This window comes from Emys orbicularis, chromosome 1 (assembly GCF_028017835.1).
Source record: "Emys orbicularis isolate rEmyOrb1 chromosome 1, rEmyOrb1.hap1, whole genome shotgun sequence".
NCBI lineage: Eukaryota > Metazoa > Chordata > Testudines > Emydidae > Emys > Emys orbicularis.
The window spans coordinates 33,269,251-33,286,349 of NC_088683.1; the positions used below are offsets into that span (position 1 = coordinate 33,269,251).

Below are 17,099 nucleotides of genomic sequence, written 5' to 3' on the forward strand. Positions count from 1 at the left end.
CTTATTATCCTGGCTTCAAGGCCTGTCACTCCTGTAACAAGTCTATGCCTGTGAGTGACCCACACCTCAGGTGCTTTAAGTATCTGGGAAAGGCGCATGTGAGTGACAAATGTAACATTTGTCGGGGATTCAAACCTTGATCAGAAAAGGACAGGGCTGCAAGACTCAAGTAACTACTTATGCAGTTTGCACTTCATCCACCATGGGAACCTTCCCGCTCAGTACGGGTACTGAGCATGTCCAATTCAGCTAGAAGTGCTCACCCTGTTCTGAGTTCAGAGGCAGAGCCTAGTCACAGGCTAGGTCTACACTGCAGCGGGGTTCCGACCTAAGATACGCAACTTCAGCTACGTGAATACCGTAGCTGAAGTTGCGTATTTTAGGTCGGCTTACCTAGCGGTGAGGACGCGGGAAAGTCGACCGCTGCCGCGCTGCCGCCGACTCCGCTGCCGCCTCCTGCCGAGGTGGATTTCCGGAGTCGACGGCAGAGCGATCAGGGATCGATTTTACCGCGTCTTGACTAGACGCGGTAAGTCGATCCCCGAAAAACCGATTGCTACCCGCCGGATCGGCGGGTAGTGAAGACAAAGCCACAGGTACCCAAGAAGAGAAAACGTAAGTTTCCCAAACACTGAGTAATGGGGCCTTCGAAGTCTACAGTGAAGGCACCTAGCCGAGGTTAGGACTTGGAGGTGCACTCAAAGAAGAGGCACCCCCAGACACAGTCAATAAGCCAGGATGGAGTGCTGACTCCAGAGCCCAAGATGGGTCCATTGAGACCAATCCCTGAGGGATCAGTGCACCTTTCAGTACCTCAGACTCAGGAGCCCTTTCCAGTGCAGTTTGCACCTGAGACTTTGGCGGCAGCCAGAGAGTTGCTTAACCTGTCGATACCAGTTTCCCCTGCTGTTCAGGAATCTCACTCAGTGCCGGGATTGGAAGAAATGCACGCTTCCACAGTCCCGGCTCCAACCCCAGTGTACTGTTTAGTACAGGTGACTTCTACAGTTGCAGCTTCTCTCCATAGATTCCATGTAGAGGGAAGCCAGCAACGTTCTCGCCAGTACCCACATCTCCAGACTTGGAGCCGGTCTCCCCGATACTGACAGTGTCAACTCCACCGCGGCCTCAGGAAGCAAACTCTTCAACAGACTCAGATTGGATCATATGCGTCTCGACACGAACATGCCCACCATGGTACCAGCCACAGCCTTAGCACTTTAATTACCAATGACCTGCACATAGCTGGGTCCTGCTTCCATATCAGTGGCCCTTTTGGATCCCGCGGGGCTTCCGTCCACATCCTAGAGGTTCTCCACTCCCTTCCTTCCTGCTCTTCTATGTCAGCTAGGCACTGGGAGCGTCTGCAGTAAGGTCACCGTCTTCCCCCCCGGTACCGGGATTGGTACTATGCAGAGGGAACCATGCACTCAGGACTTTCCTGTGGATGAGTTGGAGGGAGGACCGCCTCAACAACCCTTAGCCTGTTCATCATCTTCTCCTGATGGGGCATTAGTGACTGAGTCTACTTCTTCCCCTCCTGATGATGTCAGGGCTCATATCAAGACTTGTTGAGGAAGATGGCTGCAGCTCTGGCTGTCTAACCAAAAGAAGTGCAAGGAAGGTCACACAGGCTCATGGACATTTTAGCCTATGCAGGAGGCTCTCTAGGGCTGCTCTCCCTATTAATGAGTCTATCCTGGAACCTGCCAAAGTTTTATGGCAAACCCATCTTCCCTGCCTCCCACCGCTAAAAGGGTGGAAAGATGATATGTCCATTCACAGGGATTTGAGCACTTCTACAACCACTTCCCTTCAGCTTTATTCCACAGAAGGTTTACAGCTTGGGATTATGAACCAGCAGACTCTGCTGAGATAAGATTTAAACCTGTGAGATAATATCCTGAAATTCAAAGACAAGCTCCTTGATGAGGTAAAGCAGGAGTTAGCTGCTGTGAAATTAAGTTCACTTGCAAGCGAGCCTGGATGCTGCAGACTCTGCAGCTTGATCTTTGGCTTCCCCACTATCAGTATGCAGTGTTCATATAGATTGCAGTCATCAGGTCTTCCTTCAGAGGTGCAACAAACCATTCAAGACCTCCCATTTGAAGGTCCCTTGCTCTTTTCGGATAAGACAGTTGATAAGATTATCTCTTATCTCCAGCATAGACACTATTCAATCCACTTTCAATGCACTGGGTCTGCTAATTAATATAAAGAAGTTGATCCTGATGTCCATTCAAAGGATTTTGTGGCAGTCCTGGATTCTACAAAGGCCAGGGCTTTCCTGTTGGAGTAGAGGTTCCAGATATTGCAGGTCATTGCTTTAGATCAAAAAGTGCACCCTGTCATCACTGTTCGAAATTGCCTCAAACTTCTAGGGCACATGGTAGCTTGCACTTATGTTGTGCAATGTGTCATGCTGTACCTCAGAGAACTACAGGGTTGACTAGCCTCTCTGGCCCGTCAACATACAGACATGGTAGTTCTAGTACTGGCTCAGTTCTTGTCCTCGCTGGACTAGTTGGTAGAACCTGCAAATGTTTGCAAAGATAGTCCCTTTGCCTATCCACAACAATTACTCTCTCTAAACACAAATGCATCAGATCTAGGTTGGGGAGCTCACTTGGTCCCCTTCAGACTCAGAGCCTAAGGCTCTATATAAATATCAGGAACCTTCAGGCCATCCATTTATCTCGTATGGCATTCCTTCTGCATATGAAGGCATTCTTTCTGCATATGAACTTGCTGGTACTCACAGACAACACAGCAGCCATGTTCCATGTAACCAGCAAGGGAGAGACCATTTGACAAAGTTATGCCAGGAGGCGGTCCTCCTTTGGAATTTCTGCATTGCCAGTTCCTTCAACCTGAGAACTGCTTACCTTCTGGGAGCTCAAAGTAGACCACCTGATCAAGTTGTTTTGCAGGTCGCCAGGAGTGGTCTTTTCACCCAGGTATGTCTAGGTCCATTTTGCAACCGTGGGGAACTCACCAAGTGGACCTGTTTGCAACTAGAGCTAACAAAAAAGTCATCTTTTTTGTTTCTTAAGTGAGTCGCAGCCCAGGTTCACTGACAGATGCTTTCCTCTTACCCTGATTTGCCTTCCCTCCAGTTTTGCTCCTGCCCATAGTCTTGTCCAAAGTCAAGAAAGATTCCACTCATCTCATTTTAATAGCCCCAGCATAGCCTTGTCAACATTGTTTTTCAACTCTACTAGCCCTATCGGTCAGACCTCCACTGCTGTTCCTAAGAGATGTGGATGTGATCTCACAAGACCATGGCCACCTCCTTCATCTCCACTCCCAGGCTCTCCACCTGACAGTGTAGATACTTCATGGTTGACAACCTCAGAACAAGTTTGCTCTAAGGGGGTGTGGGAAGTTCCGCTAAATAGTAGTAAGCCTTCAAAATTAAATATGTTTAACTGACTGGTCACTAAATGTTGTTTGCAGTGTTGTTGTAGCCATGTTAGTCCCAGGATATTAGACACACAAGGTGAGTGAGGTAATATCTTTTATTGGACCAACGTCTGTTGATGAAAGAGACAAGCTTTCAAGTTACACAGGCTCAAAAGCTTGTCTCTAACTTGAAAGTTTGTCTCTTTCACCAACAGATGTTGGTCCAATAAAAGCTATTACCTCACCCACCTGGTCACTGAATGTCAGTTTCACTGAGGGTCTGCTGTTCCAGGGTAGCCTTGCCATGCAGACTGTCCAGAGGCCAGGAACCCTGGGTCTTCCAGACTCCCGAGCTAGCTAGCTCCCTGGGCTGCCCGACTCCTGAGCAGGTAGCCCTGTGAGCCAGTTTACCTGGGAGGTTGTAGCCTTGGGATCCCTGGCTCCAGGGCAGTTTGAGGTGCTAAAGGAGCACTCAAGGAAGATAAGGCTCTTGCGGAAAAGCTAAATGAATACTTTGCATTGGTCTTCACTACAGAAGATGTGAGGGAGAATCTCAAACCTGAGCCATTCTTTTTGGGTGACAAATCTGAGGAACTGTCCCAGATTGAGGTGTTGATAGAGGAGATTTTGGAACAAATCAATAAATTAAACACTAATAAGTCACCAGGACCAGATGATAATCACCCAAGCATTCTGAAGGAACTCAAATATGAAATTGCAGAACTACTGACTGTGGTATATATTGGTATTGCTCAAATCAGCCTCTGTACCAGATGACTGCAGGATAGCTAATGTAATGCTGATTTTTAAAAAAAGGCTCCAGAGGCAATCCTGGCAATTACAGGCCAGTAAGCCTAACTTCAGTACTAGGAAAACTGGTTGAAACTAGAGTAAGGAACAGAATGATCAGATACATAGATGAACACACTATGTTGGAGAACAGTCAACACAAACTTTTGTAAAGGGAAATCATGCCTCACCTATCTGTTAGAATTCTTTGAGGGTGTCAGAAAGCATGTGTACAAGTGTGATCCAGTTGATATAGTGTACTTGGACTTTCAGAAAGTAAGCAGTCATGGGATAAGAGGGAAGGTTCTCTGATGGATCAGTAACTGGATAAAAGATAGGAAATGAAGGGTAGGAATAAATGGTCAGTTTTCACAATGGAGAAAGGTAAATAAAGGGCCCCCAATGGATCTGTCCTGAGACCTGTGCTGCTCAACATATTAATAAATGATGTGAAAAAGGGACTGAACAATGAGGTGGCAAAATAGGCAGATGATGCAAAATTACTCAAGATAGTTAAGTCCAAAGCTGACTGCAAAGAGTTGCAAAGGGGTCTCACAAAACTCGGTGACTGGGCAACAAAATGGCAGTTCAGTGTTGATAAGTGCAAAGTAATGCACATTGGAAAATATAATCCCAAATATACATACAAAATGATGGGTTGTAAATTAGCTGTTACCACTTAAAAGAAAATCTTGGAACCATTGTGGATAGTTCTTTGCCAACATTTGCTCAGTGTGCAGTGGGAGTCAAAAAAGCTGATGGACTGTTAGGAACCATTAGGAAAGGGATTAATAAAAATATCATAATGCCACTATATAAATCCATGGTACGCCCACATCTTGAATACTGTGTGCAGTTCTGGTTGCCCCCTCTCTCCAATTGTAATGCAGCTATTATTTTTTTTTTTTTAAAGTACAGAGAAGGGCAACAAAATGATTAGGGGCGTGGAACATCTTCCATATGAGGAGAGATTAAAAACACCAGGACTGTTCATCTTAGAAAAGAGACAACTTGATGATAGAGGTCTATAAAATCATGAATAGTGTGGATAGGGTGACCAGACAGCAAGTGTGAAAAATCAGGACAGAACTGGGGGGTAATAGCCTATATAAGAAAAAGACCCCCAAAATCGGGACTGTCCCTATAAAATTGGGATATCTGGTCACCCTAGGTGTGGAGAAGAAAGTGAACTAGGAACTGTTGTTTACTTTTTCAAATAACACAAGCACTGGGGTCACCCAGTGAAATTAAATGGCAGCAGGTTTAAAAAAACAAAAGGCAGTACTTCACACAATGCACAGTCAACCTGTAGAACTCATTGTGAATGCCAAAAGTATAGTTGGGCTCAAAAAAGAATTAGATAAGTTCATGGAGGATAGGTCCATCAATGGCTATTAGCCAAGATGATCAGGGATGCAACCCCATGCTCTGGATGTCCCTAAATCTCTGACTGCTAGATGCTGGAACTGGATGACATGGGATGGATCACTCAATAATTGCCCTGTTGTGTTCGTTCCCCTGAAGCATCTGGCACTGGCCACGGTTGGAAGACAGAATTCTGTGCTAGATGGACCATTGGTCTGACCAAGCATGGCCATTCTTATGTTCTTACATTTCTAATGTAAAATAGATGTAGAATGAAATCAAATTTATTTATTTTATTAAAATTTTCAGTCTTTTATACATAATAAAGTAGCAAAAAAAATCAAGCCCTTTTATTTAAAAAGAAGAAATTGCCTTTGAAAGTCATCTTTAAAGCACTTTCTGCTTATATATTCTCCTTGGATCTACTAGCATTCTGGAAAGTCTTATCCTCTTGCATCAAGAGGATATGCATAAGGGGAAAAAATACACAAAATTATTTATAAGGAATTACTTTTGTGGGATGAAAAAGAATTGTTGCCTCTGCTCATCCCCTTATAGGAAATTGGAAGATAAATATGCCCTGATATAAGTCCTATATGGTATGATGAAACTAGTAGCCCAGATTGTCCAGTCCATTCCATTCGTTCAGTGCTGCTCAGACAGCAAAAAGTCAGTGGATTCTGGCTGAAAAGGGCCAGAGAATCCCTGTTGTGCACAAGAATTCTCTACTGGCAATAACTCTGACAGAAGTGTCTCCTCGTCTATAGGTAGTGTTGAGAGAGGACTGGGGTAGGATGCAGCAATGCTCCACTACACTAGTTCCCACTGATATAAATTAGAAAAGCCCCTCAGTTGCTCTAATGAACCCTAGAGCTGGGTGGTGTAGGACCAGGAAGCTGCAAGTATTCTCTGAGTGTCTCCCCATCCTCATTCCCTGCAGAACTTTAGTGAGGGGAATGGATCCCTTTGTTTGAAAAGTACAAAGCAACAAGAAAAGTATGCCACCCTGTAACCGCTTACAAATATGTGTTCAGAAATGGAAAGTTGAAAAAGGGCTCTCAAGTAGTACCTATAAATTTGTGACCTTTGTAGGTTACAACAGAGATGAAAACAGAGAGTAAATACCAATGTCAGTTGCTGTTATCCCAGTACTAGGGCAGTGAGCTGCTGATGAATGGCGGGGATGGGTTTCTGTCACAGAAAGGGGTCTATCCTCATTTTGTAAATGAAGTAATAAATGGAAATAATCCAGCACAAAACTATTACATTTTGGCATGGTAATTAAATAGGTATTATCATTAATCAATCTAGAGCTAGAAATAAGTTAATAATACTTAATTTTTACTACAGTAGCACCTACTGATTATGGACAGCTCAGGGCCCCATTGCACCAGGCACAACTTGCACATATACTAAAAGATAATCCATGGCCCAAAGAATCTTAGACAAGATGCAGTAAATGAGTGTGACACATTTGGGGAGTTGGAAAAGGATGAACAGGATAGCAGTAACATGAGCAAGTTTTGTATAGATTAGCTGTATGCAGAATTGCTCACCACCTGGGCAGCCATTATCTGTTTCAATTATTCTATAGGTATCTTGGCAGAAATGAGTCATAAGGAGGCATTTGTAGGAAGATAAGGTGATAGATTTACAGACTTTGATAGGGAGTTTTTCCTATGCATAAGGGGCAGGACAGGAGAAAGAGTAGGGTGATGTGAGAATGATCAGTCAAGTAGATGATCTTAGGAGCAGCAGAAACAAATTAGAGATAGTAAATACCTAATATATAAGACTACATGTGTTGTCAATACTATATCATTGTTTTCTAAAATAGTAAGGAAGGGAACAGTTGTTGATATTTATACCACAAACATAGTATAAATGATTAATGGCTCATTACAATAGAGATTATTAGGACCAGCTGAAATGCTCTTTCCCATAAACCTTTTCATTGAAGAGGATATATTGATCTGCTTGAGGCAACAGTGTCTTGACAAATTTGAAGTGTTGTGGAAGGCTTGCAATAATTACTATTATCTGATTAAAAAAGTGAACCAAATTATTTTAAACATATGCATTATGAAGCAAAATTAACATTCCTGCAGATAGCTGCTTTAAGTTTATTAATTATCTAAAACAAAACTTTCCTATCTCCAAATCTCTTATTTCTATTAGGGCTGTCAAAAAAATAATAAAAATAATCGCAATCAATTGTGAGATTTTAAAAAATAGTCATGATGTATCGCAGTTTTAATTGCACTATTAAACGATAGAATACCAATTTAAATTTATTATAAATATTTTGGATGTTTTTCTACATTTTTAAATATATTGATTTCAATGACAACACAGAATGTAAAGGGTACAGTGTTCACTTTATATTATTTTTAGTGCAAATATTTGCACTGTAAAAAAGATAAATAAAAAATAGTATTTTGACAAAATGTAAAGAAGTTACCAATGTGATATTTCTAAAGATAGCTACAGCTCTCGACCAAAGGTTTAAGAATCTGAAGTGCCTTCAAAAATTGGAGAGGGATGAGGTGTGGAGCATGCTTTCAGAAGTCTTAAAAGAGCAACACTCCGATGTGGAAACTACAGAACCCAAACCACCAAAAAAAGAAAATCAACCTTCTGCTGGTGGCATCTGACTCAGATAATGAAAACGAACATGTGTCGGGTCTGCACTGCTATGGATCGTTATCAAGTAGAACCTGTCGTCAGCATAGAAGCATGTCCTCTGGAATGGTTGTCGAAGCATGAAGGGGCATTTGAATGTTTAGCACATCTGGCACGTAAATACCTTGCAACGCCGGCTACAACAGTGCCATGTGAAAACCTGTTCTCACTGTCAGGTGACATTGTTAATAAGAAGCTGGCAGCATTATCTCCTGCAAATGTAAACAAACTTGTTTGTCTTAGCGATTAGCTGAACAAAAAGTAGGACTGATTGGACTTGTAGGCTCTAAAGCAGTGGTTCTCAACCTGCAGGCTGCATGTGGACCAATTAGCACACACCTGCAGCCCAGCTGTGTGCTAAAGGCCCCGTGGCCTGCACAGCAGGTTCCGGGAAGGGCCCGGGGTCCCGGCTGCCCAGCCTGGTGGGATCCAGGGTCCCGGCACCCCAGCCGCCCAGCCCTGCGCAGCAGGGTCCAGGGTCTGGGCTGCCTCCCAGACCCAGGACTCCAGTTTGTTGGAGGGGGTCTCTGGGCGGGGAGGGCAGCCCACAATGATAAATAGGTTGAGAACCACTGCTGTAAAGTTTTACATTGTTTTGTTTTTTGTGTAGTTATGTTAAAAAAAAATCAACATTTGTAAGTTGCACTTTCACAATAGAGATTGCACTGCAGTACTTACCTCAGGTGACGTGAAAAATACTATTTCTTTTGTTTGTTTTTACAGTGAGAATATTTGTTATCAAAAATAATAAAATAAAGTGAACACTGTACACTTTGTATTCTGTGTTGTAATTGAAATAAATATTTGAAAATGTAGAAAAACATCCAAAAATATTTGTAATAAATTTAAATTGGTATTCTATTATTGTTTTACAGTGGTATTAAAATTGTGATTAATTGCAACTATTTTTAATCAAGTTTGTTTTGCAATAATCTCTTGCATTAACTGTGATTGACCGACCTAATTTTTATATTATATGATATGTTTGCATATGCACAATGGTATATATGATGTATAATGTATCTTTTTATTTTATTTTAGTTTGTGCCATTCCGGGATTACATTGACAGAAGTGGAAACCATATATTGAGCATGGCCAGACTTGCTAAAGATGTCTTAGCTGAGATCCCAGACCAGTTTCTCTCTTACATGAGGGTCAGAGGAATCAAGCCATCACCTGCACCACCTCCATACACACCCCCTCTTCATGTATTACAGACTCAGATATGACTACTCCAAAATGCTTAACACTTGCCACAAACCATGTAGAGCTACTGAGTCAGTGCTTCACTACTGGTGCACTTTAAAGAACCAGTGAATCGAGACTGTTGTCTGTCTGGATGAAGTAGTAGCTTGTGATAAGTTTTTGGATCAAAACAAATTCTCTTCATATACCAAAATTCTCAATATGGTTGCATGAGCAACTGAAAAGCTTTTAAACACTATTCTCTTCAAGTCTTATTTTTTTCTGACTGAAAAAGCTACTTTTTCATTTATTTGTTGGGGGAAAGCACAAGTCACAGTTTCAACTCAGAAGATATTGTTCTCCCTGACTACTGTGTGTATATAAATATATAGGAATGCAATTCCTCTGTATCAATGTTTACATGTTACTACTTTTTAAATTTCAATACTTTTATAAATATTCTTAAGAATAAGAGTTTGGAATATTGAATCATGTGTCTTCTAACTTGCAATAGTTATAGCCACAGGAGAAGCAATATCTCTTTGAATGATTGTCCAGACAAATAAAAGCGCAAAACTAAAGAAAAAGAGGACAAATACATTCATATTTCTCAATAACTGAATTGCTTCACGTAAGTGCTTAGTAGTCAATTCATCTGTCAAAATTTAAAACAATATTTGAGAATAAAATCTGGAGATGTGAATACTGTAACTGTATTTGACTTACTAATAAAGCTAAGCCTCAGGAAGGGGGTTATGTATTTTTCAGAGATACTCCAATTTCTAAATTTATGTAAGTTTACATTTTTTAAAATAGGTTTTGCTGGCTGACTAGAACTTGCATACTAAACGTAATTAAAGAAGAATTACCTCAAGTCCCATAGCTGACTTACTTAACTTAGTAGAATCATCTCATATTTTGCTTAATAACATTAGCACTTTTGCATCTTAAAACTATTTTCAAGTGATTACAACGGACTTTTTATAATGAACCGTTTTAACGCCCATTTAAAATGTAAAGTTGTCACCTATTGTCTAGATTGCCCATTCAAAGGGATGCTGGCTCTTAATATTTGGATTCAATTGTTGTCATCTAATCACATTGCTATTCGAAGTGCACAGATGCTAATATTTCATGAATTAACTGATTTTAAAATTGCACAGCCATATTGCTTTGTGCACAATAGTTTTGTGTATTTAACGACCCAACATTTTACTATATGCCTGTTCGTATCTAATTATAAAATGTTTTGCATGTACAGTTTTTACAAGAAATTCACAGTATTGTGAGTATATGTGTCAAAGATACATTATATTTAGAATTAATGGCCTTAAATCTCACAAAATTCCTGGAAATGATTGTGAATTGCCTTCAAATTCTGTTAAGACTGAAAAATGTTTTATTTTTTGTGTCATCATTGTAACTACCTTGTAATGTGACCTTGTTTTCTTTACATATAACTGGTTTATTACTTTGTTTCTTACTTCTATATGTTGTACTATACAGTATCAAGGTAAGGCGCATTTTTTAAGCATGAAAAGAGATTTTTTTGCAGAAAAACATATTTGCAGTATCAATGACCTATAACTATGTAAGTGCAGAATCTTCCATTTTGAAATATATTAAAACTTAAAATTAATATCTCACATTGTATATTACTTTTTTCAGATAACTATTCTGTTATAACAAGGACTTTTTTGTAAGAACAAATATTATTTTAACTTTATTTCAAACCAGTTTTTACATAAGAATGAAGTTAATTTTTTTCACAAAAATGTGTGATTTTTAGTGGGCTTGTGTTCCGTGAATGAAATTTAATAGCTGGCAACTACTGCTATTAAGGAGAGAACGTCATAAAAGCTATGTATCAATCTACGTTGTTATTTTCCCTTCTATGCTCTAAATTAATTTTAAACATGCCATAATTTCTTTATAGGATGTTTTTAAACATTGTATCAATAAGCACTTCACAAGTAATTAAAGCAAATTAATATTATACAATGGTGCACCTCTGTTGTTCCAATGTGATAGCTAAGTCTCTGTTATTACACTTGTAAACCTGTTGTAATGGTCAACAGGTTTAACAGCTTTTTCAGTCTCCAGCTCAAGTCACAGGTTGCCATCCTTCTATCCTCTGCTCCTGTAATCATTTAGTTCTCTTTATATTTTTGATTCAGCAGATATCAGACTGTCTCCAGAAAGAGAGAGGTTTATGAAGGCTATTGAATATCTTAGACCTGACTCAGATAACACTTTATAAATGCAAAGCATAGTGTTAAAGCTAATTTGATTCTTTACGGTTGCAGTATGACAGTTTTGAGATAGGTATATAACCAAAACAATTTTTTCCCACAACATACACATCCATTACATCTGCACTATTTGATGTTTATGTATGACTGTATTGATCTTATCTAGCTACTAGTGATTTATAAATCAAACAAATATGAAAAGTAAAATAAAAAGAAGTAATGAATAGACGCAGTACCATCTCCCTAGTGACAAAAAGGAGTTCAGGTTGGCAATATTCCCTAGATCATTGGTGGGCAACCTGCTGGCCGCCACTTCCCACAGCTCCCATTGGCCGGGAACGGTGAACCGTGGCCACTGGGAGCTGCGGGCAGCCATATAAATGTAAACAAACTGGTGGCCCACCAGCGGATTACCCTGATGGCCACTACCCTAGATGATTGATATCTTAGCTACGGAATTGGTGTGCATTTTTTAGATAAAGTGGAGGCAGTCATAATCTCTGCCTCCTTATTAAAAGAGATGAGACATTAGGATCCAGATTCACAAGAGGACTTAGATGCCTTACTGCTACTATAGGCACACGAATCCCAGAATCAGTCCCCGCTGGTATTCAAAAAACCCTGCTCAGATGCTGCCAAAGCCTGTAGGAGCCCAAACTCGTTCTGTCTAAATTTTTGCAGTAAAAGTTCCTTAGGTACTTACGTTTCTGCTGCTGTACATGCACACAGCAGCCTCACCATTGGCATCCAGACACCTAAACCCCAGAGCAATGCACAAACAAGGAGAAGATAGGCATTCCTCCTACTAACTCACCTGCAGGGCCCAAACTGGTAAGCAGGCTCAAAGCAGGTTAGCTATACTTGGTCCTGCCTCAACATAGGGAGATGGACCTGATGACCTCTCAAAGCCCCTTCCTACCCTACATTTCTAGGATTCAGTGAAATAGAGTAGATCAATGTGCTCAAATAAAAATTAGAAAAAAAAATTCTCGATTTGATAGTTTTAGATCAATTTTAATTCAATTGAATTTCTAAAAGCACTTGAGGCTTTCCAGGCACTCGCTAAATTTTCGTGTTCTCTCCAAGTGTATGTCAACCCTGGGAGCTTATCCAACAATGGCAAAATGAAAGGAAGCACAAGCAGCAGAAAAGTCAAAGAGACACAAAGTGAGAGGGACTGAAAAACAAGTGGGGGGAAAAATTACCAAAAAACCCCAATCCTGACTGAAATAGGATACAGAGGGTTTTTTTCTTTTTTATGGAAGAGGAGCATGAAGTTTTTGGCCCATTAGTACTGTGATCCCTCTTTTGTACTTTCTGCACTGATCAGTCTGCTAGTGATTACTTTGTGTTTAGCATCTTTCTCCCTCTTCTTTATAGGCAATGTGGCCCTTCAACTTGCCTGCCTTTTTTTTTTTTAAATCGGTCCTGAGTCAGAGGGGACAGTTGTTACTTATTTTTTGAGAATTCAGTTTTTAATTAATTCACAAATACACAGTTGATTTTACTCCCTTCCTGAGGTTTGGCTTTTGGGAAGTTAAATAATAATCCTGGAACATGAGTGAATCTGTTTTACATCTTAGATGTCTATACACAAATGCAAGGAGTATGGGGAATAAACAGGAAGAACTGAAGGTATTAGTACATAAGTTAACTTATTATTTAATTGGCATCACAGAGACTTGGTGGGATAAATCTCATGACTGGAATATTGGTATAAAGGGGTATAGCTTGTTCAGGAATGACAGGCACAGAAAAAAGGGAGGAGGTGTTGCATTATACATCCAGATACACTTGTTTTGAAGTCCAGAAGGAGATGAGAGACAGACCAGTTGAAAGATAACAATACAAGCGGAAAAAATAATGGATATGTCATGGTAGGGGTGTACTATAGACCACCAAATCAGGAAGGGAAGGTGGGTGAAGCATTTCTAAAACAGATAACAAAAATATCCAAGTCATAAGACATGGTAGTAATGGGGGACTTTGACTACCCAGAAATCTGCTGAAAAAAGAAATATGGCAAAACACAGAATTTCCAGTAAGTTCTTGGAATGTATTGGGGATAATTTTTTGTTTCGGAAAGTGGAGGAAGTAATTAGGGAACAGCCATTTTAGACTTGCTTCTGACCAACAGGGAGGAATTAGTTGGGAATCTGAAGGTGGAAGGCAATTTAGGGTAAAGCATCATGAAATTAAAGATTTCATGATTCTAAGGAAGGGAAGGAGCAAGAGCAGCAGAAAAAGGACAATGAACTTCAAAAAAGACCAACAAACTCAGGGAACTGGTAAGATCCCATGGGAAGAAAATCTTGAGACAAAGGAATTCAGGGGAGCTAGCAGTTTCTCAAAGATACAATATCAAATGCACAACTGCCAACTATTCTGATGTGAAGCACAGATAGGAAGACTAGTAAGAGGCAAATACAGCTCCATTGGGATCTCTTTAATTACCAGAAAATCAAAAAGGAATCCTACAAAAAGTGGAAACATGGCCATATTGCTAAGGATGAGTACAAAAAAATAGCACAAGCATGTAGGGACAAAATCAGAAATGCTAAGGCACAAAATGAGTTACACCTAGCAAGGTACATAAAAGGCAATATGAAGAATAAATACACTAGAAACAGGAGAAAGATGAAAGAAAGTGTAGGTACTCTACTTAATGGGAAAGAGAACTAATAACTGAGGATGTCATGAAGACTGAAGTGTTTAATGACTATTTTGCCTCACTCTTCACTAAAAAAGTTAATGGTGACCAGATACTCAACACAATTAATATTAACAACAAAGAGGATGAATGCAAGCCAAAATAGGGAAAGACCAGATTAAAGACTATTTAGATAAGTTAGATATAGCCAAGTTGGCGGGGCCTGATGAAATTCATGATAGGGTACTTGAACTAGATGAAGCAATCTCAGAACTGTTGGCAATTATGGTTGAAAACTCGTAGAGGATGGGTGAGGACTGAAGAAGGGTAAACATAGTACCTATCTTTAAAAAGGAGAACAAAGCGGTCCCGTGGAATGTTAGACCAGTCAGTCTAATCTCAATACCTAGAAAGATACTAGAACAAATTATTAAACAATCACATAGAGGATCATAGGGTTATAAAGAATAGCCAGAGAACAAATCATGCCAAACCAACCAGTTTCCGTCTTTGACAAGTTACTGGTCTAGTGCATTGGAGAAAGTAGTAGAACTGATATATCTTGATTTTTTTTTTTTAGTAAGGTGTTTGACACAGTCCCACATGACATTCTCAGATACAAACTAGGAAAATGTGGTCTAGATGAAAATACTTAATGGTGGGTGCACAACTGAAAGACCATATTCAAAGAGTAGTTGCAAATTGCTTGTTTTCAAACTGGAAGAGTATATCTAGTGGGGTCCTTCACAAATCAGTCCTGGGTCCAGTACTGTTCAATATTTTCATTAATGACTTGGATAATGGAGTGGAGAGTAGGCTTATAAAATTTGTGGATGATATCAAACTGGGAGGAGCTGCAACCACTTTGGAGAACAGGATTAGATGTCAGAATAACCTTGACAAGTTAGAGTATTGCTTTGAAAACAACACACTGAACTTCAGTAAAGACAAGTGCAAAGTACTTTACTTAGGAAGGAAAAAAATCAAATGCACAATTACAAAATGAGGAATATCTGGCTAGGTGATGGTCCTGCTGAAAAAGATCTGGGAGTTATAGTAGATCACAAATTGAATATGAGTCAACAATGTGATGCAGTTGTGTAAAAGGCTAATATTCTGGGGTATATTAACAAGAGCGGCATATGTAAGACATGTTCTACTCAGCACCACTGGGTCCTCTGCTGGAGGAATGTGTCCAGTTCTGAGCACCACAGTTTAGGAACGATGTGGACAAATGGGAGAGAGTCCAGAGGAGAGCAACAAATGGATAAAAGATTTAGAAAACCTAACCTATGAGGCAAGGTTAAAAAAACTGGGCATGTAAAGTCTTGAGAAAAGAAGTCTGAGAGGGGACTTGTAACAGTCTTCAAATATGTTATGGACTATTCTAAAGAGGACAGGGATCAATTGTTCTCCAGGTCCACTGACGGTATGACAAGAAGTAATGGGCTTAATCTGCAGCAAGGGAGATATAGGTTTGATATTAGGAAAACTTTTCCAACTATAAAGATAGTTAAAAGTTCATAGGCTTCCAAGGTAGGTTGTGGAATCCCCATCTTTGGAAGTTTTTAAGAACAGTTTAGACAAACAACTGTCAGAGCTGGTCTAGGTTTATTTGGTCCTGCCTCAGTGCAGGGGCTGGACTTGATGAGGTCTCTTCCAACCCTACATTTCTATGATGCTATAAACCTCCATCTTAGCTTCCTTCCTAAGATTGACTATGACAAAGTTCTGGGGTTAATTACACCTTTGTCCCTTCCATGGTCTCCTCATGGTCAGTCCTTTGGGGCTCAAGGACACATCCCTCTCTCTCCACACCACAGGTTTAGGCATAAAAGTCCCCCAGCAATTAAACAGTGCTTATCACAGCAGGTCTAACCTTAGTCCAGTGCTTGCTGTTCTGCTGTCTGCCAGTGGCTATGACCAAGTTTACCAATCACTTGCCAGCTTTCATAAAAGCACAATACATTTATTTTGGACAAAAGCATTGCAGAGTGAGCCACTAATAAAAGGTCTACACACATGCTACGCTTACCCATTGTACCCACCTTCCACATGGAGACAGGTAGGTTTCCAGGCCTTCAAACCCTTCCAGCTGGGTTTTGTCCTCTTAGTTACATTGTCAGGCCAAGGATTAAATTAATCAGGTCAGGTTGACCATTTTTACCAAAAGTCCTTTTGTTGTTGTTGTTGTCTGATGGGCCACTTGAATGCAGTCTGAACCAGTATCTGCAATTCTTCCCAGTGGGTAGTACTCTGGAGCTGTTTACTTTAAATCCCTGGACAGGTAATTACCCCCATTGAATGTAGTGCCTGGAGTGGGGGAGTTCTGTAACCCTCCCTCATGGAGCCGAATACAATCCCTACCTTACAAAGACAGATATAACATTCATAGATAGATACAAAAGTTAATAGCCTCTGTGCCCATAGCATCTGGCACATCTCAATATAAATAGCCTTTTGAGGTTTCCATGCTCCCATAGTCTCACACCTTCACAAGCTGTTGCTATAGTTTCCCACAGGACCTCCGGGCTCTTTCCCTAGTTCCTGCCAACCGAAGGGCTACACCCGGTGTGGCAGGTTGGCCCCCCACTCCAGGGTGCCACCTGATGTACGGGAGTCCCACTGAGCCTGCCCGTTCCACCAGCCTGGGCTCCCTCACTCTGTCTTGCTGAGCCAGGCCCTCAAGCTTCCTCTAGCACAGTGGTTTTCAAACTTTTTTTCTGGCAACCCAGTTGAAGAAAATTGTTGAAGCCGGTGACCCAACGGAGCT

General features: G+C 40.6%; 1 protein-coding gene across 1 annotated transcript in view; it reads left to right on the forward strand.

Moving 5' to 3' along the window:
* Nucleotides 1-9,581, forward strand: part of CPNE8 (copine 8) — a 250,005-nt gene extending 240,424 nt beyond the window's left edge. Inside the window, exon 20 of the mRNA XM_065399630.1 lies at nt 9,280-9,581. Within this exon, the coding sequence (XP_065255702.1) occupies nt 9,280-9,468 (189 nt within the window). The 3' untranslated portion in view covers nt 9,469-9,581. The remainder of the gene's footprint in view (nt 1-9,279) is intronic.
* Nucleotides 9,582-17,099: the final 7,518 nt, after the last annotated feature.